Source organism: Falco rusticolus, chromosome 5, assembly GCF_015220075.1.
Source record: "Falco rusticolus isolate bFalRus1 chromosome 5, bFalRus1.pri, whole genome shotgun sequence".
Classification (NCBI taxonomy): domain Eukaryota; kingdom Metazoa; phylum Chordata; class Aves; order Falconiformes; family Falconidae; genus Falco; species Falco rusticolus.
In genome coordinates, this window is record NC_051191.1 from 54,152,796 (window position 1) to 54,178,365 (window position 25,570).

Genomic DNA, 25,570 nt, shown 5'->3' on the forward strand with positions numbered 1-25,570 from the left:
CACAGCCAATATCAGTGACCAAAAATAAACATGTTATTTAGACACATTCCAGAGCGCCAAGCACTACGTCTCCCCAGGCATCTACTCGCTTTATTACTCAGCTTAATAAAAGATACTAACTCAGCCACTGAACCTCCCAGACATGCTGTCTCCCCCAGACCTGGCTGAGCTGAGAGGGGCTGCAGCACCCCGCCCTTTGCTGGTGGCTCAGCCCTGTGACACTGAAGCCAGTGGAGCAGGGCTGGCCCAGGGCATCATGCACAGTACCGGTCATTGGCACCCTGCAGGAGGGAGCATGGCCAGGCAATGCCAGCAGCGAGAAGGGAAAAGGAGTGGAGCCAACACAGAGGGAGAGCCCAGCCCTTCTTTTCCACCTTGTCCTGCTGCTGGAGGACTGGAAGGGGAGGTGTAGGTGGCTGCTGCCCAAAGGGGTCAGTCCCTGCTGCCATCCCTGCCTCTTCTTGTCAGCTGTAGCAACTGCTCCTTCCCATTCACCAGCAGCCAGCTTGCTTCTCTAGGGCTGCAGTATGGCCAAAGCAAGCTGTTTTGCTACCAACAGCCTCCCACCCAAAGGAACTTCCAATGTCACCAGCATTTTGCTACTGGATTGTGTTGAAATTATTTTGGAGACATGCTATGCAATTCAGCTGACAAGTGTAAAGATCTGTATTTGAATTCATTATTTTGTCTCTCTTCACCTCTGTTGGACAGAAACAAATACTTAGGTGTGATTTGGTTTGTTGTGAAGCAGGTCAACTGAAAATCCCCTGGAAGTGCCTCTTTCTTTCTACCAACTATAGTGGGAATCTGGATGACTGTGTCTGATGAAGTCTGCTCTGTAGACACGTAGGGGTCAATTTAATTGCCCTTAGATTGGTGCCTAGGACCATTTGAGATCCCCTGGTTATTCAGTGTGAGCTGATGATCCAAAAGTGTAGTTTCACACAGCTCTTGTATCCTGTATACCATCCCTGTGGCGGTGACTGAGTTACAGGTGACCAAGCTACAGTACCTTCAATGAACTATTTGTCTATGCTGATGCACCAGAATGAAGTCCATATGGTGGCTGTCCTGCTTTCAGCTGGGATAGCGTTAATTTCCTTCTTAGTAGCTGGTGTAGTGCTGTGTTTTGGATTTGGTATGAGAACAATGTTGATAACATACTCATGTTTTTAGTTGTTGCTAAAGTAATGTTTATGCTAAGTCAAGGACTTTTCAGCTTCTTAGGCCCTGCCAGTGAGAGGGCTGGAGGGGCACAAGAAATTGGGAGGGGACACAGCCAGAACAGCTATTCAATAGAACGTCATGCTTGGTATATAAACCGGGGTGAGTTGGCCAGAGCCGGCCAATTGCTGCTCGGTGACTGGCTGGGCATCGGTCAGCAGGTGGTGAGCAGCTGCATTGTGCATTGCTCCTTTTGGTTTTCTCCCTTCCCTTTGTATTTTGTTCCTCTTCCCTTCTCCCTCCTTTTTCATTACAATTATTGTTGTTGTTGTTATATTTCAATTATTAAATTGTTCTTATCTCAGCCCTTGAGTTTTACCTTTTTCCTGATTCTCCTCCCCCTCCCTCTGATGGGTGAGGAGAGTGAGCGAGTGGCTGCATGGTACTTAGTTGCCAGTTGGGGTTAAACCACAACAGGTGGACATCTACATCTGGGTACCTATATATAAGCTCTGCATCTCAGCTCTGAAATAGCCAGTGGAGATTCAGTACTCAATACATTTGCTCTTACAAAGGTGATTTGAGATGCTTAAGGGTATCCAAAACACCTGCACAGGACTGCCAGATCTGATACAGGAGATACAGGAGACCTGTGTGCTCCTGGAGCAGTTCCTGGAAGCTGAGCAGGATACCCTATGACACCTCAAATGACACTATATGCTTATGTGCAAGCAACTAAGGTGAGGCTGCAGACAATCCAGCCAACCACACCTGGGAGCATTTCAGAATACATAGAAATAGGCACCTGCATCCAATCAGCTGGGCCAGTCCATCTGACTTTTGGGCTGTTTAGAAGCTGAGACATCCAGCTCACATTTAGGTAATAATCACCAGACATCTAAATTTAGATGCCTCTATCTGCAAGTTGCATCCCATCCCTAAAGCAAGGTGACAATCATCTCACCTTTGTGGTGTGAACGTTGTGCTGTTTGTACTCGCCCATGTAGATCAGTGATGCTTCTCCACCCTCTTTGGCATAGCCTGAGGGCTACGGGCACCGTTTCTCAGGCTACCTACCAGGACTCAGCAGCACTTGGGCTCCTAAGTCACTTGGGATTTTTTTCTTTAAACATAGACCCATTTATCAGCTTTTTGAAAGTACAGGGTGTGTTTAGTGACTAACTGTCAAGGATTTTTCAGGCATTCTGGAAAATGGTGTTATTCTTCTTTCCTTTCTTTTTACCCCTGATAAAATTTGACACACTGTTTTCCATTAGGTTTTTTGTGTCTGTGTAAATGCAGTGAAGTTGTTATGCAAATAGGCTGGCAGTGACCAATAGCCTTTGAAAGCTTCTTGGGATATCTTCCTAGACAGGTTGGGTCCCACTGTGCTGGTGCTGAATTCCTCTCCATCACTCCTTCTTTCCTCCTCCCATTTTTCACATCTGCTTCCTTCTTGGCTGGCTCACTAAGCTTGAGACCTACTTTAAAGTTAAGATTAATTTCATGTAAAGAAACCTGGCATGTGCTTTCCTAAGAAACCTCAGGTTTTTACACTGAAATGAAATTAGGGAGGATGTGAGGAACTGTCCTAGGGCTCAGCATGGCCCACCCTACAGTGCCTGCCCTGAGCAGTGCCTTTCACTCGATAAGCCACTCATCCCTTCAGTCCCCCATGTGCTTCTAGGGGGTGCACAAGAGAAGACTCTCTTGTATGTGTTTTGTAGCAATCTCCACATGTGACATTCAGAAGGGATCAGCACCCAGAAATACGCCATGGGCCCTAAAACAAAAAAACCAACGAAATGAACATGCAGATGAGACAACCATGGGCAGTCAGATCTCAGCACAGGCATGTACAGCTGCTTCTCTGGTTTTGGGAAGGAGCACAACCTCCGAGGGGTGGGAGGAACTTCCAGGTTTAGGGGCTGTGTGTAGGGACCAAGTGCTTGGTGTGGATAGGCCCTGATGACAATTCCTTAATCAGAATAATAAAATACACCCAGTGATTAATATTTAAATAACAGATGAAGTCACGAGCACGCTGGAGATATGCGCGGCTTTGGATGGAATTGTGCCAATAGGTGTGTCAGGCCAGAGGCACAATGTAGAGCAAGGGGGTATTTGTCATTGCCTTAATTCATTAACTGGGCCAGCAATTTGGACAAAGTGACTCAGTGCTTGGGAGCAGACAGAACTGCGCCTTCGGAGAGCAGGGCTGGACCGAGCAAGACACCAGGAAAGGCAAACGGCCCTTTTCAGGAAAGGAGCCGGTGGGAGCCCAGGTGGCAGGGGTGAGCGGAGCAGCCGTGTCCCCGCACAGCTCGCAGCAAGAGCCCCGAGGAAACCGCCTCTAGAGCTGAGCTCGCAGCCGCTCTCCCTCCAAGCGCTGTGGGTCTGTTGGCATCCCACAACCTCGTCTTCCACCTTGCAAGCAGTTATCTGGCAAGAAAGCATGCAAAGAGACAAAAGGCTTGGAGCAGGGAGGGGACGCCCTGCTATTCACAGCCACAGTCCCCACCCACGGGTGCCAGCAGAGAGGGGGGCATTTATCAGGCGCTTGGCTGAGCAGCGTTCAACCCCGTCTGCGCCCGCCGCAGGGGTGAGCGCCCCGCTGACGTCAGGACGCCTTACTTCATCTCCTGGCACTGGGGCCGGATTTTCATAGCCGTGTCCCGTAGGAGAGGAGAGGCGAGGCGGTGGAACTGGAATAGGCGTGCTCAGCCACACCTCCCCAGCCCTCCAGCTGTTAAAGCTCCCGAGGAGGCCACGGGGGCTGCTGCTCGGCCGGCCGGGTTGCAGGAGCGGAGGTGACCGTCACTGCCGCGCTCAGAACTTGCCTCTTCTAGCTGGAGCCTCCCTGCTGCCTTCACCGGGCAGGACCCAGAGAGGTAATTCAAGTCAACGTCCTACAGGACCCAGGGCGGACCTGCCTTCTGTGGCTGGGGTGGGATGGTGGGCAGCACCATGGCTTGGGGGGTGGGGTGGAGCAGGGGCATGGGGTGCCATTGGCAAACAGAGAATGCCTCCCACCCTTGAGTCTAACATGGGATTGCCAGCTGGAGCTGGGGAAGCTATGGCAGGCTTTCCTTGAAAACAGTTTGAAATTTGTGGCTGGCTGTGTGTATTTTACGCACAAGTATCAAAGAAAAAGCAGGCTCCAGCTGGAGGGAGAAGACTCGGCACTAAAGCAGTAGCTGATACAGGGTGAGCTGTGAAGTTAACCGTAGTACAGGCTCCCTTGTGCAGACTGCAGAGCCCCTTGGAAATCCCAAATACTTCTGTAGGTGCTGGATGAGCAAACTCAGCTTCTGGGGGGTAAGACTCACCCCAGGACACAGGGCAGAGACTCTTCATGCCTTGTAGGACATCTACCCTGGAAAAAAAGAGAAGGGAGCAAAAATGGGCACAAGTGGTCCAGCTCTCCAAGGCAGTGAGGTGCTTCCATCCTATTTGTTCCAAGGGCCATGGCGGACGACTGTGGAAAGTACCACTTGAAGTAAGCACCAGTCAGAACCCAAAGCTATGGGTGTGCTCTGTGCTGCCCTGGGGTCTCACATTGGCATTCTGGGCTCTCTTCCCACCCTGACAGCGAGCATCATTCTGTATCTGCCAGACTTGTGAATAGATAAGCTAATCTGATCAACAGTAAATGTCAGTGGATAAAATTGTAGCATTTGCTCTCCAGAGTTTCAGGCAGCATTATTTATTACTTACAGATAACTCTCAGCTACTTGTGCAAGAGATCGTAAGTCCCCCAAATCTTGTGAACAATGATTTGTGAAAATTCCTGCATGTGTTATTCACTAATTCCGTTCTCTCCATGGAGAGTCCAGAGTTCCTGCATATTTGAATAATCTGCATTTTATTATAGCCAGCTTTTTGAAGAGCTGCACATCTGCTTTTACACAGTGAGGTTAAAAGCTGGAAAAGTATTCCACTATTTGTAAGCAGGTCACATTGAGGCATATGTGGGGCTAAGAGTGAGTCAGTAATATTTTCCCCCTTCATCCCTTGATTAGGTCAACTGCCATTTAAGAAGACTCAACCTATACTCCCTAAAATCTCTTGGAAGGGTTTTAGAATCCACCTCATAACTGCAGTATGTTGTTCTGGAGGGGGAAAATAAAAGCAAATGGCATGGTGAGCACTAAAGACTAAATTTTGCAAGGTTAACTTTTTTCTTTATATATCTGAAAAGAAATCCCTTGGTGGGTCACCATTAAGGCCAGATTCTCCTATGTTTCATGCTGATACTGTATTTAAACTCCCATTTTGGTAGGTTTCAGAGATACGAGCCTCACTGAGCAATTTGATACCTAGAAAGCAGTACCTGGCCCCTGGGATCTAAACTCACTGAGTAACTGCATAAACGGTCCATGAAGTGCCCAGCATCCTTGTACAGTGGTTTCTACACATGCTTGAGGCTCCCAAGAAAGTTGGCAACTTAATTCCCCTCAGTGATGGGCAGAGCTCACTTAAACAGCCTGCCTTATCCCCTGGTGAGACAGGCTTAAACCAGGCTTACTCAGACAGCACTGAACTCCATGTGATAATACAGCAGGAATGCATTGGGTGCATTAGAGACCTTATCCATCCTTGACTCATGGACTCCTCAAGCGGTAACTTGGTGGTTACTTCTCGTGCAATGAACAGCATTAGCTCTGACATGTCAAGCTTCCAGCCAGTGCCAGGTGGCATCATGGGGAGGGGACTGAGGTCTTTGAGACAGTTCATATTGCTGCACTGCCGTGAGTAAGGAGTAATATGAGTTTAGGGCTCATGGTTGGTGGCCTGCATTTGCTATTTAATTTGGAGTGAGAACAGCTATGCTGGAGGCATCCAGGTTATTTATCTGCAGGGTAAAAGGCAGTTAAAATTCCCCTTCATTCATACCTGTAAACCAAAGCCAAGAGTGTTTCACAGAAAGTAAAAAGGGAAAAGAAACAGAGTAACGAGTTTCCTGTTCTGCATTGCTCATCTCTAAACCTCACTGGGGTTGTTTGAACTTGTCAAAAGAGTGAAAAGTGTATTATGACTAACAGTTGCTCTTGTATCACAAAAGTGATAAGGCAGCTTAGTCTCTATGCTGCAGGGCACCAAGCTAACACCTGCAAAAGTGCCTCACCTTCTCCCTGCTCCCCATGCTCCTAGAACATTGCACAACCCCAGGCACCGTGCAGAGGACATACAGGGTGAATTGCCTCCTGCTAAGGGGCTTGGCTTAGCCTTGATTGAGAGCTGATGCCAAACAAAGGGGTGGTTCTGCTCCCACAGCCCCGTGTCCTTAGCACTGTGGTGAGCTTGGCCAGTGAGGTGGAGATGGAGGTCTCTCCTGCCTCTCCTTCCCCACTGCTGGCAGCACCTAGGTGGTTGATATAACAGCCTGTGTCTTTTCTTCTTCTACAGCTTTGGGGAAACGTTTCACAGGGAGGTTGTTCAAGAAGGCAAGAGGATGGCAACACCCCCTCCCCGAGGCTGCAGCAGCATCAGTCATGACTATTACCTGCTCTGTGACATGGAGAAGGCCTGGGGGATTGTCCTGGAGTCACTGGCTACAGCTGGCATCCTCATCACCATTTTTCTCATCTGCTCACTCTTCTTTCTCACCTGTAAAGTCCAAGACAACAGCAAGCGGCACATGATCGCCATCTATTTCTTCTTTCTCTCAGGCACGCTTGGCATTTTTGGTCTCACTTTTGCTTTCATCATTAAACTCAATGACAGGACTCGCCCCACTCGCTTCTTCCTATTTGGAGTCATCTTTGCTCTCTGCTTCTCATGCCTCCTCACCCATGCCTGCAACCTCAACAAACTAGTGAGAGGAAGAAAGCCCTTCTCCTGGCATGTGTTGCTGCTCCTCATTGTTTCCTTTGCCATGGTACAAGTTGTGATCAGCATTGAGTACTTAGTCACCATGCTAGTAAACCAGAAAGACAAATTTCTGAATATGTCTCTGCAGGAGACCAACAAAGATTTTGTCATGCTTTTGATCTACGTGCTCTTCTTGATGGCTCTGACCTTCTTGGTTTCCATGTTCACGTTCTGTGGGCCATACAAAAGCTGGAAGAGGCACGGGGCACACATCTTTGTCACTGTCCTGTTCTCCATTGCCATTTGGGTAGTGTGGATCACTATGCTTACAAAAGGCAACATGGTTTTAAACAGACATGACTGGGATGATCCTGTTGTGGCCATTGCTCTGGTGTCCAATGGATGGATCTTCCTGATAATGTATATTGTCCCTGAAATTTGTTTCCTTACTGCGCCTCTGAAGCTGGGGGACTACCCTCCAGAAAATGATTTCTGCCAACCCAAGTTCATAAAGCAGACAACTGGAGTGGACAACCGTGCCTATACACAAGATGAAATTGTGCAAGGTATGATAAAGTGAACAACTCCACTGTCCCCCGGCCCCAAGCACACATGCCCCACTCATGAGCTAAAAGGGATAGGAGGGCAGCAAGAAAAGATTTGAACATGGTGGATAATTTAGAGGTAGGAAAAAATTTCAGACTGATGCCATTTCAGAAACGCTAGTTAAGATTAATCCCCAGACAAAAAGGAATAAAGCAAGAACCAATGCAAAAGCCAAAGATATGTAGGAGGAGTGAGTGACTTACTGCATGTCAGGGCTGAGACGTAACTCCTTATGATTCTGTTATGTCTGGGAAGTCTGTAAAAATTCAGGAGTTTTTTTATTTGTCTCTTAGCAATGTTCCAGCTTTTCAGAGCTCTCCAGCTTATACCTTGGAGATTATTTATTCCGGTTCTGACCTGGTTCCCATTATCCATTTAAAAATGAACCCGTCATCCAAAAATGAGGCAAGGAATCCTTACTTTTCTGTATGTGTCGCATGCCTACTTGGGCAAAAAAAGGTTTTATCAATTGAAACTTCCCAAATCTATGGGTAGGAGATGTGGAGCTGCTACCATGATCACATTTGTTCCCTGGAATCAGACCTCCAAGTTTGTAAAAGAGTAGATGAGAAAGGCTGTGCTCTCTCAGGGAACACTGCAGAGTGTGTCTTGTGCATGCAAGTGGGAGGGATTTGGCTGGTGGTGATGACAGTAATTGTGAGGCAACAAGGGGTGTCTAAACTCCAAGGCCACCTATGCCCTGTTATTTACAATACCATTAATTCCTGCTTTCATAAGGAAATATTTAACAAATTACCCACCTGTGGATTCTAACCCGTTCCTGCCTGCATATTGCATAGTTTGTTCAGTCTAAAAGGAGCTGCTAATGTAGCCACAGACCCTTTGAGTCTTCCTTGATGTATTTCCAAAATACCGTATAACACTAACTCACTAACTTTCCCCACCTCTTGTCTTGTGACTCAGGAGACACAGAAGACCTCAGCTACTCCCCATACTCTTCTCACTTTCAGATGAAGGTAAGTTCACACTCCCCTTCACCTTTTTCACCACATTTAGTCAAATGTTCAGGTGCTGAGGGGAAGGGAAGGAGAAGGGGCAAAGACAGATGGACCTAGAGCAGGCAGGTGCTTTGCATGGAGCTGGGCAATACCATGACGTGTTCCTGGAGGTGCCTGTGGCTGGGGGGAGGGAACTGTGACATGTCCAGGGACATGGGATGGCAAAAGGGGCCCAAGGCAAAAGCTGAGGTTGTGGTTTTCAATACTTCTGGATTTTACATCACATAAGAAGTCCTTTCTTTGGACACAGTTACTGCAGCAGCCTCTTCCCTTTCCTCAGGGGATTGTGCTCCTTTCCCTGTCCCATGCTCTGAATGTATTCCCACCAGCAGTCACTGGAAGTTGTGGTGCAGATCCAAAGTGAGCAGTCTCCATGCTTCCATGTCCGTTCACCAGTCCTCCTTCAGACCACAGCCTAGCTAGGCCTAGTAGGTCACATCATGACACCGCATGTCCTCTGGTGACATGTCTCAATTACTAGTTTGCTGTGCCAGGATTCTCTTCCACAGCTCCATTGATCACACTGTCAGGAAACCTTCAGCTTTGTGATTCTCCCTCTCTCTCTCTCTTTTTTTTTTTTTTTTTTTAAAGCCCTATCCTATTAATTCTCTCTAGTTTTGAAAGGTAAAGACTTTTGTGCTTTCTTTTCAGACCGTTGAACCCCAAAAGGATTTCTCCATCCCTCGGCCCAAGGCCCGGACAAGCCCGTACCAGGACTACACTGGTGGGAAAGGCCCCATGTAGCAGCTCCGCAGCGAGCAAAGAGACCAAGTGCCTGTCAGCAGCGGCACAGGCCACACGGTGACAAGTCCTGCAGAAGAGACAGAGCCAACTCCCACTGACAAAAGAGGAGAGAGGTCCTCTTTTCCCCACACAGACACCCTTGTAGGCCACACTCACTCCTCAAACACAGCTTTCAGAAACCACTCTGGCCATCCTGTCTCTGCTCACTGTTTCTCCATGGAATGGAGCTCATCTTTTCTGACAGAGGAACATGTTGGGAAGAGCCTGGCCTGGCCTATTTTTAGCAGGAATGCTGTAGGGCTGGAGCAGCAGGAAGATCATCAGCCACGTCTGTGACCAGCTCTGCCCCAGCCAGGACTTGCTTTGATCAGCTCAGGGGGATGCCTGCACCCTGTGTCTGACAGGAGGAGAGTCAGGAGTGGAAGCATTAGCCCTACACATCCCTACTACTGCCCACCTATGAACACATCTCAGGTACTACCAAGGACACTTTTATCTATCCACCATTATTTTTGTGCCCACTCCCAGCCCCACCTGGCTCTCCTCCAAGAGATCAGTGGAGAAGAGACAAAGAGAGAGACAGACTATTGTTTTTTATTTCTTCATGTTGACTTCCAACCCCCTTCCTTATCACCTAGACACCACGGTGGAGAGGGAGAAGAAACTTTAAAGACATAAAAACATCTACAGCTATTTACTTGACACATTTTCTGATTGCACTCTATCTCCTAGCTCTGACTCCTCACCACACGCCCCAGCTGAGCTCCCCAGGGTGCCTGGCCAGCACTGAAAACCCTCCCCTCCTCACCCTTGACACCCCAGGCTGTGGATCCCTGCAGACAAAACCTCTTCCATGCAGCTGTTTGCAATACCCTGGTGGGATTTAATCCTGTGCACCTTGGAGCTCTGCCTCCTCCCCACCGTGTCTGTGGCATTAACACAAACATTTCCCAAGCAGCCAGGTTATGGAGGGCGGACACCCTTCTTCCCAGGAGTAAGCAATCACGAGCACATGTGTGTGTGTGTGTGTGTGTGTGTGTGTGCTGTGTGGACTGCACCCTGGCAATGAGCAGTGAGTCTGCAGAGTTGAATCATTCTGTAGCCTGCTTTCTATTTGGTAAATAGCTTTCCATGGTATTTCATCTGTAAATGAATAGGGCTCTCCAAGTGGGCATGTATGGTACACTGGTATCTAACACAGCTATATATTTATTTAGTACTTTGTATGTGGAATATTTAATTAATCAAAATACAAACAGCCTGACTACAAGAGAATGGTGTTCTTCCTCGGGAATATGACTCCTCTAATGGCTGGTGGGGTGATGGCAATAGCTCTCCATGGCTTGTAGTGGGCCATCTGGGAGATTGCAGCTGGGGGGGGGGCGGGAAATGGCAAAGAGGTGCTGGCTTCTTCAAAGCTGTCACTATGGACCAGAGATCAGCTGCTTGAAAGTGCAGAAGAGGGTTAGTAGCTTCTCTGTGCTACTTTTCTTGAATAAAGAAAGCTGATTCAACATTAGAAGCGCTTAAGAAGTGAAGAAATATAAAACCAAGCCACAGCAAGCCAATGCAGGAGGAAAGATGTGTTCTCTTCATCACTGCATGTGTCTGTGCTTGCTGTGTTTATATTCCTGTATTTATTCAGTTATGTCTTGCTGGGCGCTTGCATAATCAAGAAAAGAAAAGGGCCTTGTAGGTATTTAATTCAGCTTGTAAAAATATGCCTTTCTGATGTTGTGAACACATGTAATATTTTTATTTGAAAGTAGAAACAATATCAAAGCAAAATAATTATGATTATGGTGACGATGATGATGATGATGACAATATTTAAAATCTCCTGATGGTATGAGGCTTTACTTTCCCCTTTTAGAGGCTTCCTTTCCCATGAGTTTTTACATGGTACATCATGCCACATATCTATATGCTCCTGGCAAGTAAACCCCCTTCCTCAGGCACAGTGCTGTCTACAATATGCGAGGCTGCGCCTTTTCCACTCCACCTACCAGCACTGAAAGGCAATGCAGGGACATTTGGGTCTTCTGTATCCCTTGGCATGAGAAAGAGCCCTCCTAGGCATTGGTTTGAAATGCATCGCAGGACACAGGACTAGAAAAATGCCGCCTTCTAGTAAATTTGAGGTGGAAATGATGCTTACCTTCCCCTCCTCCTCTCCTGTCCTCCTACACAGCTCCAAACCTGTAACATAGAGGATGAGAGAGAAAACTCATGGATACTAATGTAAAATTGGGGAGCAGATTGGGAAGGGGTTTTGTGAAGCCGTGATGCAAGCTGCTGACTTGCAGACTGAAGGTAGGAGAGATGTGTTTCAAACAATACCAGACTTTAAAGAAATTAGGTTTTCAAGCTGATGTGGTGCCATTAATGGCTTAAATGTAGCTAGAGTACGTCCCAGGAGGAGCCAGAAATGTGTTACAACAGTCAGTTCCCCTGCTTCAGTGGATTCTGGTACAGCAAAGGGACAGGTTAACAGGAGAAATAAGAGCAAAGTGTGCTCTTACTGTATGTGTTTTCCACACCCCAGACACTTATCAGCTCCTTCACTGACTGCCACAGACCAGAAAGTGCCTCCCAAATGCACCTTGGCCCCAGAGAGAGCAGAACTAGGAGGGATGAGGGACACCATATGCACTCCCATTCATTCAGAGCATGGTGTTTTTCTTGATTACTTGGTTGTTATTGTGCACGCTTCTTGGCGGAGAGTGAAAATCTCCTTCTATGGATTTACAGTGCCTTTTAGAGTAATTTTTTTAAACCTCTGTAATGACACAAGTACTAATCTGCCCAGAGTTATTTTGCACTTGTTCAATATTAAGGCAACTTTGGGTGAGGGCTGATTTAAATGTCAAATTAAATACAAATTTCTGTGGAACTTGGTGCTGGTGGGGAAGGGGTGGTGCCACTCCGCAAATACCTCACACCTCAGAAGAAGCTTTTGGGAAAGCAGCAGTTTCCTCTTTCCTTAAAACTGAGTTTAAACCAAACCAGTTGGCTACTTAGTCACACACACACATGTCCCAGGGAAATCTTAAACTGGTGGGGCCAGATAGGCTAGACTTGAAAGGAACAAGTGAATAGAGGAGGCAGGAAGGTTGCCTGATCCTTGTGCTGGTTTTTCTTAAAAGCTGCCCACTGGAAGACCAGTAAACCCAGTAAGGCTCATCCCTACCATCTCTCGTGCAGAGCTCCCTTAGTGGTGGGGGCTGCAGGTACACTGCCTTCAGGGCCCTTTGGTTTCTGGTCCCTCCTCTGCCTGTTCAAGGAGACCACAGTGCCAGAAATGTACACACTGGAGAAGGGTTGGCACGGAGCACACCTGGATTACGAAAACAGCCAGTTTTATTAGGAGGCAGGATAAAATCAGCTGAACTTCAGGTCAGGGATGGCATGGCAAAGAAGGGCAGAGGCACCACTTGGACCCAGGACCTTCAGGGTCACCATCCTGTGGGCTTGCCAGGGCTGCAGGGCTCCATGTGGTCGGCCAGGGGTGGGCACAGAGGGTGTGGTAAACCCTTGGGGCAAAGACTCAGGCCAGTGGTGTCAGGGCCTGGGAAGGGGAAGGACCTTGCTGCATTCACATCCCAAATACCCCCAGCTTGCCAAAAAAGCTCCCCTTTTGGAGTCAGTGCCACCCTCCCCAAACAAGGTGTTTCTTTGGAAGGGATTCACCCTCTCCCCACAAGCCCTGTAACCCTTGCTGTGGCACAGGGGTGGTAAATGGGTCCCCCTCACTCAGCTGGCACAAGGGATGCTGAGGACTGGTTGTAGGCAGAGAGAAGCATGCTGCCAGCCAGTGGGGCTGTGGATGGTTGTGTCCTCCTTCCTTCAGGCTCTGGAGGCAGATGTGTTGGGGAGCATGCCCAGCTCCCATGTCTGCCAGGCTGACCATGGATCAAGAAAGCAAGTGTTGGTCTCCTGGGGTGGCAGGAGGCAGCTGCATTGGGTGGGGAGCCCACGATGCCTGGTAAGCATGAGGCACCCCTTGCACCCCCCAGCCTTCTCTGAAGCAAATGCTGAAAAGCTGCATCCCCTTTGGCCTGCTCCATATAAGTGATGTAGCCACCCTGCCTTCCTCCCTCCCTCAGATGTTCCCTCTGCTGTCATCTGTCTCCTCCCTGTTTCAGTATTCAACACAGAGCAGTGTCAAATGGTGACTCAGGCTGTGTCCAAGTAACTGGGGCTGGTGAGGAGCCTTGTGCACCCACTCTCTGCAGGCTCACGGGGCTAGGTGAATTGCTTTAATCAAATCTGCTCCCTAAGGAACAGAATCACATGGCCACATCTTGGATGTGGCAACTGTTGGCTCAGGTGTGCATGCTGCTCCTTTACCAAAGGTGACCATCCCCGCAATATGGCTGACAGTACAGATGGTGCGTCCAGTCCCCAGTGACAGCAGTGACGATCTCCCATACAAAACCTACACTACAGGTTTCAGTGTATCTTATCACACTGGACCAGAAACAGAGGTAGCTGAAGAGCAGATACCCCTCCTATTTTCCTGGTCCTGAGACAGGCAAGGTGACCAGCTGGGAGCAATCTCCTTCAGCCACCTCAAGTAGCTGCAATACAGCCTGTGAGCAGCACCCAGAGGAGACCAACACCCAGAAGACCAAGTGGCAGCATCAGAGCATCAGCCTGGCCTACATTACTACCCAGCCAGGTGGGTTGCTTAGCTTACACTGTTCTCATCAAACCATAGGGAGGAACTGGCTTTGCAGCGTCTTAAAGACAAGCATGAGATCTAAAAGCTGCCAGTGTGTAGCTCCCTTCAAAGCATAAAATCCCATGTGTGTAGGGAGCTGGTGGTTCTGAGAAGCCACCAGGTTCCTCCTCGTTTCCAGCTCTTTCCTGCATTTTAGTAGGTTTAGTGGAATTACAGAGCCATACAAAGGTTTTGGTCAGATGGGACCTCTGAAGAGGTTTAGTCCAGCTTCTACACTGAACAAAGCTCACCTCAGAGCTAGACCAGGTTGTCAGGACCTTGTCCAGGTAAGCTTTGAATATCTCCAGTATCAGAGATCTGACAGCTTCTTGGGGCCCCTTTACTGGTATCTGATCACTCTAATTAGGATTTTTATTAAACTTTCCTCTGATCAGAATTTCCCTTGTTGCAACTTCTCTGTCACCCCTTGTTCTTTTACTGTGCACTTCTAAGAAAAGTGTGGTTCCATCTTCTTTATAGCACCCATTTACTTAGCAAAAAGCAACTGGATCCCTTAAGCTTTCTTCTCATGGCTGAGCGGGTCCCTCAGTCTCTTTTCCTAGTGATGTGCTCCAAGAAGACCCCAACTGACTGTCTCAGTGGCCCCCTGCTGGACTTGTTCCACTTTATCAAGCCCTGCTGCAGTGGGAGACCCAAACTGGACACAATACTCCAGATACAGCCTTACAAGTGTTAAATAAAAGGAAATAACCACTTCCCTCAACTTGCTGACTTCACCCTTACTCATGCAGCCTGGTATGTGGTTGATGTGTATTTCCACAAGCGTGCACCACTGGGCAATACCTTCTTCACAGTCATTTTCCCCAGCACCAGTTACTCCCTTTGCCCTGGAGGATCTTGTGTGGTTATAAATAGAAGGGACTGAACAGTCCTAAGGATCTGTCTCTAAGGCAGGTGGTTTCTAGCACTCAAGGCCACTCATGAGCTGAGGGCTGCAGCAGCAGCTGCTTCTTCCAGCAGGAAGCCCTGGAGAAAGAAGTGCAAGGTCCCCTGCCAGCATTTGCCTGCTTTATGGGGCTCTAATGCAAAGTAGAAGTTTGCTTTTGCAGCAGCAAGCACAGACTTTGGGTACCAGCTGATCTGCATCACTCCACCCAGGCTGGGGTTGTTGAGCTGCTGGTGACCAGCTGTGTTCAATGAATCTGTGCCCCTACTGGGCCACCCAGCCACAGGGACTTGGCTCCCTCTGCCCCTGGGCAGTCTTTGCTTCTGCACTGGGCAATGCAGTACAGCGGTCGTGGGAGTATCTCCCGGGGGTCCCTCTCCCACTCCAGCCACCCTGGTCCTGTGGGCCTGGGACTTGTCCTGTCCCTCTCCCTTCCTGCAGCACACATCCTTCTGCACCCATGCCTGTCTTATGTGGGATCCTCTCCCTTTCTTAAAGTCAACATGCCCTGCCACCTGCAGTTTCTAGGGAAACTGGTATTTGCTTTGCCTTTGCTATGGTGACAGCTGAAGCACCACACTAGATATGAGTGCCACTTTCTGCAAAAGGCTTTCTGAAGTGCCAGGCACGGAGCAGGAGCTGCCCTTCTAGCTGGCCAGGCTGATCTTATCTGCACCTATCCCTGGAGTCAGCCAAGGCTCCACCTGGCTGAGGACTTTCTCCCATCAAACCAGTAACAGGTGCATTTGAGAAGAAAGCAAAGGCTGTGGCTTACAAAATGGTCATCTTGTTCTCTAAGGAATTAATCAAGAGCTGAAATAAAATGCTGTGTCTCCAACATATGGTGCTGTCTGCTGTTTTACTCCCCCAGCCCCCCAAACGGTCTGCAGTGAGGCTCAAATGCTGGAGCTGGAGTGTGAAAAAGTGCTGAAAATTTTGGGTGAGATTTATAGTCATAGAAAGGGACCTGGGTAGCATCGTTGACTCTGGTGCTGCTCTTTGCTCAGTGCTGTAAGAAAGCACATTTTCCTGCAAATCAGCTCTTTACTGGTTTTGCCAGACTGAACAAACACATGTTTGAATCTCAGAAATTAGGCACATCAGTGTTGCTCAGTGTCACTTAGTCATCCCAGGATCCTTTTATAATCAAAATGACAGGCTGTTCCTGCAGGCACTCTGGTTTTAGCAGTACCGAACCAACCTTTCTCACTGTCTGTTTGCCCGGAAGGAGCTGGCCGTGACCCTCAGCCCCTAACTCAGCCACCTCAGACCGGTGTCAAGGGAGCAATGCTGCTCGCAGGGTCCGGGATGCTTTCAGCATCCGCCTGGTACCCATGGTGGTCTCCAGAGCAGTGGGCCTCCTCCCACTGCGCTAATTCTGGCAGGAAGGAAAGCAACTCCCTCAAAAACAGGGAAAAGTCTCGGTTTAGGTTTGTGGCTCGGTTTAGGAAGCGGAGGCAACGCCAAGAAAGTCGGCGCGAGGAAAAGAGCTCCCGGGAGGATTTAAAGCCGCCAGGGCGGCTCCTCCTGCCATTCGGTCGACGACCGCCAGGGGGAGCCCTTGCGCCGCGGAGCCCAGCGCCGCGCGGGCCGCGCTGCGGGGGGCGGGGGGCGGCTCTTGCGGCAGTCTGAGGGGTCTCTCCCTCCCTGGGGTCAGAACAAAACACCCTGGTCTCCCAATTGTCATAAAAAACCCCAACCAAAACCAAACCGAAAGAGAAGCCCCTGCATCTTATTAAAGCTTTAATATTAAAACCATTTTTAAAACCCCAGTTATTTCATGGCCTTTCATCGAACTTTGGTAAAATTTGCAATTCTGCTCCCATGAAATGATTTCCTTGACTCAGCATGTTCCAATTAAAAAAAAAAGAAAAAAAAAAAAGAAAAGCAAAAACAAAACCAAAGCTAAAACTCCCCAGCCTACAAATGAAGTTTTTTCCACTGTGATGCTGAGCTCATTTTACACAGCAATACAGAACGCTTGTCTCTGAACTTATTTTATTTTAGGCACAGTTATGTTTAATTTCAACTAACCTCTTCCTGACTGGCTGCACTTCAGCTGTTGGAGAAAAACAGCTGCCTGGAGAGCCTCCTGCCCAGCTCTGCTGAGGTGTCTATGGGCAAGGAGGATCAGTCAGTCCCGACAGCTTGGGCCACGAGGCAACGGTAAGATGGACAGTCACCGGGGCAGGGCAGCAAACAGGCAAGTGGGCATGTTTCTGGCAGCCTGGCTGTCCAGGCAGATTATGGCTCACTAGCTCCACTCCCTATCCTGTCTAGCCTCCCAGATGGAGGCCACCAAGTTCCTGGGCCTGCCTAGATGGGACTGTGCCTGTCAGCAGGATGTGAGATCCCCAGTGGCAAAGCCAGTGATATCTGGCAGCAATGTGGGCAGGACAATTTTATTACACAGAGATGCAGCAGGTAGCTGCATTGCAAGGAGCAAAAAATAACCTATTGGTGATCCTTCTCCTTACTCACAACCACCATCACCACTATGCGTCAAGGCTGTGTTGTGGTTCCCCTTGTTACATCTAGACTTTCGGGTTTAAAATGGCAAATTTGTGTGAGATGAGACCTTGGCAGGGCCAGGATTAAGTGCCCAGCTCTTAAGCACAAATCGCCTCACAAGCAGATGTAGTCACTGATGCAAGGATGTGTATGCTGATTTGAGGGGGAAAGGATAGAAAACGTATGGGTTTATCTACCTGGCTGTACCAGCAATCTACAGAAAAGATGAAAACATGTTTTTTTACAGCATGACAGATCTATCTGTGAGTTTCTGGCAGTGTCACAAGCTGCTGGGCTGTGAGACAGAAGTCTGGTGGGCCAGGGTATGCTCATTTCTCCACAGCATGGGCTGCTGCTAGGCTGCTCGAAAAGCTGTGGGGCAGTTATAATGCTGCTTCAAATGTCCTGGGAGCTGCCTCTGCAGCTCTTGTAGCATCACAGTGCTAGTGTCACCTTCCCTGCTGCCCTGCCCTTGTCCTAGGAGACTGGCTCTGCCAGCTGCTGTGCTTTAGTGTGTTCTCTGAAAGATGACCTAAAGCCTGTCCTGTGTAAGGACCTGAAAACTGGAACCGTCTGTTTTACCATGACATCGGGGTCTTCAGTAATGAGGCAGGGGCACTGTGGGTTCTGCATCCACTGTGAACAAGTGGCCTGGTTTCTGCTGAGTTACCCAGAACACACAAAGATAGGTCATGAACCATTTTTAACCTATTCAAAGCATTTGAGTGAGTTCACACCAGAGCAGTGCTTCATATCTTGGTGACTAACACATTTTCCGTCCAACAGGAGGAGTACTAAAGCCAGATAAACCGAGATGCCCAACCCTGGCTTTAGCTACAAGTGATTCTTTCCAAATCCTGGAGACAAGTGAGGTGGGAGGAGGGGAAGGTGCAAGTTTCATTATGTATCTCGTCTTTTTTTGAGTATCATTTGTCTTTATTGTCTAGTGGTAATCTCTAAAAGTGGAATAAACTTTGTCTATATTGAATGAATGAGGAAATGCTGAAAGAAGCTGTATGCTCTTTTGCAGGATCCCAAAGAGATGAAACCCTTGACAGTATCTCGCCTGATTTCTCTTTCACAGTGCACTCTTCAAATGTAATCAGCTTTTGGGGCATGCTCTGCCTCCAACTGTGCATACAATGCTCACATTGAAATTAATAGAAGCATGATGATACAGTTGAAGTGAAAATCTGGGACAAAAAAGTTAAATTCTTGCTGGTAAAATCAATGACAAAAGTTTCTTTGCCTTTAGTTCTCACTTCAGAGTCATCTGTATGTCTAAGGCTGGAAATAATAATTTTTATGCATATATGTGTCTTAGCAACATCCTAAGAAACAAAGAACCATGAACTTTGGAAACATTTTATGCAAGGAGTTTAGAAACATGTGTTTGTGTCCTCCCTTTAGCAGAGATTTGCTTCTGTGTTTAACCTAACTGCCTCAACCCCAGTTCTGCCCTGGTGGATGGGAATTATTTGGGCCTGATCGGATCATCGTAGTACATGTGGACAAGGTACTGGACTTGAATTTGTATTGGTGACCTCAGATCTGGTATTTAATAATTCTCCTATTTTGTTTTTGATGTGTCTATTGAATTGCTAAGCATCCTGCAGGAGACCTTTCAAGTGCTTATCCTTCTGTCATGCCAGCATGATGGGGAAATGCTGTTCCCTACATTCAGGGCACAAGGTTAAGAGGAGATTTCCACCATGCCTAGGTGACTGCTCACCTGCACGGCCAGGTGCATCGCTCTGTGTCACTCAGATGAGATGCAAACCTGGCCTGCTTCCAGGCAAAGACTCAAACTGCTGTGCCCTCCTTCTTCTCCCTGTGATGGTGGTGATGTCTGGATAATTCCATAAGCTTGCAATCCCTTGGCTTGACTGAGATGTGACTGCAGGGGAGCCAGAGGCTGAGCCGCACCAGCTCCTGCAAACACACATCATCTCATGCACAAACAGGCTGCACCCACAGCTGAGCTGGTGGCTCATCATTACATGGGCAGTGATAGACACCAGTCCCAACCAGCAAGTACATTGTCTAACCTGGGAGTGAGGACTAATCACAGCATGGAGTTTCTGGCTCCTTTTCCATTTTCCTTAGGATTAATTCTTGTCACTGGGTGTTGATGAGGTGAAGCTAAACAGCAAAAGATCTCAGACCCGAAACTGCCCTGATCTCTTTGTAAGGGTGGAAGGAAGAGGGACCCAGCAGACTGGTGGGGAGCTGGGCAGGGAGATTGTATTGCTTCATGGCTCACCTCTCCAGGGTAGTGGGCAACACAAATCCCAAGTGACTTTAACCACTGGCCATGGTCCCTGTGGGTGAAATGCCTTCTTCCCCACTGTTCCACACAGCTGCCGTGACTGTGCTAACAGCAGAGGAGCGTAGATCCTTGACATGCTCTCATCCTTGCAAATCTCTCTGCCTGCAGAGAACTGAATAACTTCTTGCATAATTAGCCTCTCCATCTGTTAGAACAGCCTGAGTCCCAGCAAAGCTCTCACCAACACTGATTTACAGGATGGGGGGACTAAAAAGAGTAGGACAGCTCTTCTGAGCAGCAGCCTTACTCAGAAGGGGCACTACTATCAAGTGTAAGTCAGTGGGGTTTAAGGTCCCTTCCTGAAGATGGGTGCCCTTTCAGCTGGCATTGGTGATTTTCTTAAATGGGAATCACTGTAGGAAGAAATTATTAGAGCCAGAATACCTGGTTGCTCTCAGGGCATGAAGAAAGGGGATGCTTGGGATAGGACTTCACATTCAGACTGTCCTGTCCTCCCTAGCACTGACTGAACTGCAGCTCTAGCCCAGAAGCTGGATGCAGCCTATGCTGGCAGCTGTACTCCAGGTTCTTTGTGGACTCTCCACTCCAGTCCTGTCCCATTAGCTAGATGAAGCAATCACAGACTTCCCAGAACAAGCTGCATGCCTGCTACTTCCTCTATGTAAAATCAGCCAGCAGCAGCTTGCTGCAGAGATTTCATAAGAGGGAGGAAGTCACGCGTTAGAGGCACTTGGTTGAGGATTTCTCTGGCTGAAGCTCTGCCTGGGAGAAGCTCGTGATCCTTGTCTTATGAGCTGGACCAGATCTGCAATCATGAACAGACAGCAACGGGGATGGGAGTGTCTCCCAGTCAGGCAGAGTGACCTCCTGTCTCTGTAGGCAGGACAGCTGAGATACAGCTCCCTGCACCCGAACCATCCAACCTCCCATCACACCCGTGGCCTCCTACTTAGCCTCCAGCTAGTACCCCAAGGGGAGAAGAAAGACAGGAGTGGCATGTAATCCTGTCACCTTAGGCTGACAATGAGTGTTCATCCTTTGCAGCTACCTCTGAGCATCTGTAATACTGATTTTCCTGTCTCAGCTCTGTCCAGCTCTGCAGTTGCATTCCCCAAAGCACTATGAACTAACTGCACTTCCTAAAGGTCTGAAGAATTAGGACACTATTTACTTTGGTTGTCGATGGGTATCAAATGGTGTGAAAGAAATGTGTGCCTCGGATCCATCAGTATCTGGGACCAAAATAACAGATAGAAGAAGAAAATCAGTGGGAGTTATCATTATATGGAGTTGCCATGGAAATAGCATGAGAGAACTTGGAGGAGAGTTAGCACACCATGTCTCCAGGAGGGCATAAATCTCCTGCTAGCCTCCCTCCTTTTTATCTCATTAACAGGCAATATTTCTTGCTTTAGCAAGAGGTGGGAAAACATCAAAGCACAGTTCTGACATTTCTGTCTATCCCTTGATTTCTCTGACTAAGACCTCCCTGACCCCTTAAGAAGTAGAAATGTGAACCCTAGTGCTATTGGAAAGTTGTCCTGGAAACCATTTGATAATTTAAGTAAAATGGTAAGAGGGATGTAATTTCCCCCAGAAAATATTTATTGACTTTTGTGAAATCATATGAAAAAATGGAAAAACTTTTTTTTTTAAAATGTACTATTCTAAGACTTTTTTTTGATTGAAATATGTCATATTTCATTAAAAGGATTTTTTCAATGCTGATTTCTAAGGATTACAATTTGAATGATCTCAGAATTTTGGTGAAGCTGCTGTTGCACCATTCTGGGAAGCCCAGTTTGTTCTCCTCTCTCAGTTGTTAAATCCCACTTTTAAACTGCCTCATCCCCTCTGATCAGGACAGGACAACCATGCCTGCACAGGCACTGTATCTTGAGATGCCACAAACGTAAACACAGCTCCAAGGCATGATGTCGTGTCAGGGTGGCATCCTCCAGCACACGCATCCAGTTCCACACCCTGCACTTTCCAGTGGGCCACAGGTCACTCCTCTGGAGGGTAGTCCCTAAACAGAACTGTCAGTGATGGCTATGGCAATCTGACCCAGAGTAAACTATCCCTTGGATGTTGGCAGCCAGGTGCTTATGAGCACAGATAGGCAAGTGTGAGTGAATAAAACCAGTTCTGTTCTCAAACAAAATTATCACCCTCTCCTATAAGGCCTCACATTGAGTTCTAATGCATTTTGCTCCAATGTTGCAGTATTTTTTTCCCCAGATACCACCCTCCCCACCCCTAGCTCCCATCCTTCCCTAGGACTTTGGCCACTACAGGATGTGACTGAGCACCTTTAGAGATAAGGACCCTCAGCCTGCAGCCAGGCTCCAGAAGGGAGAGGGCATGCAGGAAACCATGGGGCAGGGCAGCAGTAAAGCCTTCATGTTTGTATCTGCTCCCTTCTGGCAGAGACAGTAAGTGGGAAAGGGAAGATGCCCAGGAGCCTCCAGTGAGACCTCATCTTCCTCACCCACCAGCAGAAATGCTTTGTCCTCACGTCAGTGCTGCAAAGGCAAGTGAGATGAAAAGAAGCAGAATAACAAGAGAGGAACCCAAAGAGCACTATCCCCAAATGCTCCTTTAAGAGCCGATTGAAGTTATATCCCAGCTACTGAGCCCCGTTCTGGCTTGGAGCACCTGAATTTCCATCACATTTGTGACTCCACTTGCAAAAGCTGGGACCCCAAGTGATATAAAGCCCTGCATTTGGAAACCTCTCTCCTACAGAACAGCTAAAGCTGTGGAATCAATTTGTGTGGGGTGACAGCTTTGGCCTGGGCTGCTGCGTTGGCTTAGAGCCATCACATTTGCCATGATGCCAGTAATTTCAACTTTTTTCCCTAAAGCTGTCTTAATGAAAGAAAGGAAGAGGAGAGGGGAGGAAAGCCTCTTTTGACATCCGCATCTCTAAGACAAAAGTCTTACAGTTATCTAAGGTGTTACCAGCAACTAAGATTTCTCAGAACAAAACTTGTGTGCTAAGTTCTTGTTGATTGCTTTGTCTGTTTGCTCAGCATCAATTTAAGATAAAATTATACACATAATCTTATAAATACTATTTATAAAGCTGTGAATACATATTATGTATGTTTTGTGACAAAGTGGATCCATTTTTACCCCTATGAAATGACAAGTCCCAAACACTGAATAATTCGAAAGGGGCTATTTTTATGGCACTTGATGGTACATTTGTTGCTGAGTAGCAGCTCTTTGTCTATAGCCATGGGAATAGACACCATTTTTAGCTTGTCATAATTCTGGAGCTGGATTCATTCCAGAAGAGTTTGGCGTAACAGTGGGCTGTTGAATGGCAACTTATGATAAATGGATTCATGGATTATGGGATCAAACATTTTGGAAAAAAAATACATTTATCTTCACATCAGGACTGTCCAGTGAGCTCCCATTCATCTCCTTGCTGTGTGTCCCAGGACAGGGAGCTGCAGTCACCGGGAAACTCTCTGGCCGGATGGCAGTTCCCACGCCAGTTTCCTCATCTCCCTGGTGTGCCTGGTTGTATCTTGTTGCTTTCAGTAGAGTTATCTGGAAGCAGTTGCCTCCAGTGTTTCTTCAGGATTGTTATTTTCACATATTTCTTTCTAGGGAAAGGGAAAACATCCAGAGCCTTTTCAAATGCTACTGCCTTGGCATCAAGAACAGGAGTAACTTGAAAGGTAAAAAACCAATCTCTGTCCATATCGATGCAATTTATGCTACATTCTGTGCATTCTGGGCTTCCATTCAAAATAAACAAATTTTTAGAAGCTAAAAACTAAATCATATGCTAATAAAAGAAAAAACTTCTCTTTTTCTCTCTTATTCAGAAATAGCACCATCACAATGTCAAATAAATGAACTCCTGCTTACCTGTTAACAAACCAGCTCTGGGAGAGCTGTCTCCAGCCAAATGATACCCCTGGTTCAAGATCTGGCTTTCATTCCTGGATCCTGAGAGGTCTCCTGGGTAATCATTAAAAAGCTGATACTGGCCATGCCTGGAGCGTGCATCTGAAGAGCAAAGTTGGAAACAGGGTACTGCCTGCCCCAAAGGTGAGCAGTGTCACTGCCATGCTCAGGGAGATGGTAGAGGTGGGGCATGAATCTACATAAGGGTCAACACACAGCCAGACCAACCGATACACCTGGGAGGAACAAAAACACCCCTGGGTACCCCATATGCCTGAAACCATACCCATTTTTTCCAGCCTTACTTGCTTTCAGACCCTGTTTCCCCATTCAGATCAAACAAGCACTCCAAAACTTGCAGGGCTGCTTTCATTGTTTTGAAATCGGCTGGGCAGATTCCCAACTGGAGGGTGGTTTTGGCCAGGTTCCCAAAATGCAGTATCTCATGAAATCTGCCTTTCTGTTTTTCCCTTCCCTGGGGCAGGGAGGAGTGCTTAGAGACGTCTCAGCTGCTCTTGCAGCTCAGGATTTCACCTCTCCTGGGAAGCAGAGCTGAGGATGTCCTCAGAAGAAGAGCACTGCTGTCCATGAAAGCGTATACGAAAGTCTTGTGCAAAGCAGATGGCAACACAGTGGGAGGACAGTTGTGCTGGTGATGTCCAGCGAGATCTTTATTCCCTGGGCCCTGCTGTAGGGAGGAGACATGGTCTGGCTCAAGGCTGGGCTGGAGAAGCCAGGAGGCATCTCTGGTTCCTCTTCTATGTTTACTGTGCTGCAGCCATCACAGCATAAGCTCTGTTGGAAGGGGTCTGGCAGCCTCCCCTTCCAGCATTCGCCAAGGCAAAGGGCAAGTGTGTGAGCTGGTGGGGGGCACACAAGATGCTATATCCAATGAAACGCACCCTCACACCACCCTCCCACGAGACAGCACAACCAGGGCATCAGCCTCCTCCCTCCCACACCTCCACAGGATTTTTCCTCCCCCTCCAGCCCAAGTTTCCCATGTATGAGTATTGGTGTGCAGGTGTATTGTGGTTTAACCCCAGCCAGCAACTACGCACTACACAGCTGCCCGCTCACGCCCCCTCCACCCCAGTGGGACAGGGCAGAGAATCAGACAGGTAAAAGTGAGAAAACTTGGGGGTTGAGATAAAGACAGTTTAATAAGCAAAGCAAAAGCTGTGCATGCAAGCAAAGCAAAGCAAGGCATTCATTCACTGCTTCCCATGGGCAGGCAGGTGTTCAGCCATCTTCAGGAAAGCCGGGCTCCATCAGGCATTAACGGTTACTTGGGAAGACAAACGCCATCGCTTCAAACGTCCCCATCTCCCTCCTTCTTCACCCAGCTCTACAGGCTGAGCATGACATTATATGGCATGGAATATCCCTTTGGTCAGCTGGGGCCAGCTGTCCCACCTGTATCCCCTCCCAACTCCTTGTACCCCCCCCAGCCTGTTTGTTGGTGGGGTGGTGTGAGATGCAGAAAAGGCCTTGGCTCTGTGTAAGTGCTGCTCAGCAATAATTAAAACATCCCTGTATTGTCAACACTGTTTCCAGCACAAACCCAAAACATAGTCCATCCTAGCTAATACACAGAAAATTAACTCTATCCCACCCAAAACCAGCACAAGGTGGAAGTAAGGCATTGGAAAATGAGAGGCATGGCTTACATGAACTTAATTACCCCAAGTAAATGCTACTGCAGTAACCATCCCCTTCAAAGTTCCCTGGCTAAATAATACTACAGATCAAGTTGATTTGGAAAGATGTTCCTTTGCAAAGCTGAGTCATAAAGAGGATTGAGAAAGTCTGCAATCAGTGATTAAACAGCTAGAAAGATCCACTAGCAGGGAAATGTGCCCAAA

The 25,570-nt window shown here is 47.9% G+C and overlaps 1 protein-coding gene and 1 long non-coding RNA gene across 2 annotated transcripts; one reads left to right on the forward strand and one right to left on the reverse strand.

Annotated features, from left to right (window-relative positions):
• The first annotated feature begins 1,579 nt into the window (after nucleotides 1-1,579).
• Nucleotides 1,580-11,132, forward strand: LOC119149088 (retinoic acid-induced protein 3-like). The gene is made up of 4 exons (XM_037389981.1): nucleotides 1,580-4,055; nucleotides 6,574-7,544; nucleotides 8,509-8,561; nucleotides 9,255-11,132. Exons 2-4 carry the CDS (start codon nucleotides 6,620-6,622, stop codon nucleotides 9,345-9,347), a joined length of 1,071 nt encoding a protein of 356 aa, XP_037245878.1. The 5' UTR covers nucleotides 1,580-4,055; nucleotides 6,574-6,619; the 3' UTR covers nucleotides 9,348-11,132.
• An 11,708-nt stretch (nucleotides 11,133-22,840) lies between these two features.
• Nucleotides 22,841-24,887, reverse strand: LOC119149089. The gene is made up of 2 exons (XR_005104569.1): nucleotides 23,667-24,887; nucleotides 22,841-23,398 (listed from the first exon to the last, which is right to left on the reverse strand). It is a non-coding gene; the product is annotated as an uncharacterized LOC119149089 (long non-coding RNA).
• Between the last annotated feature and the right edge of the window lie 683 nt (nucleotides 24,888-25,570).

What these genes read in the sequence shown, in the direction of transcription:
- LOC119149088 (XM_037389981.1), top strand. Translation starts at nt 6,620, where the DNA reads ATGGCAACACCCCCTCCCCGAGGCTGCAGCAGCATCAGTCATGACTAT. An exon ending in ACAAGATGAAATTGTGCAAG is followed by an intron (nt 7,545 to 8,508) that starts GTATGATAAAGT and finishes CTTGTGACTCAG; the next exon opens with GAGACACAGAAGACCTCAGC. An exon ending in CTTCTCACTTTCAGATGAAG is followed by an intron (nt 8,562 to 9,254) that starts GTAAGTTCACAC and finishes CTTTCTTTTCAG; the next exon opens with ACCGTTGAACCCCAAAAGGA.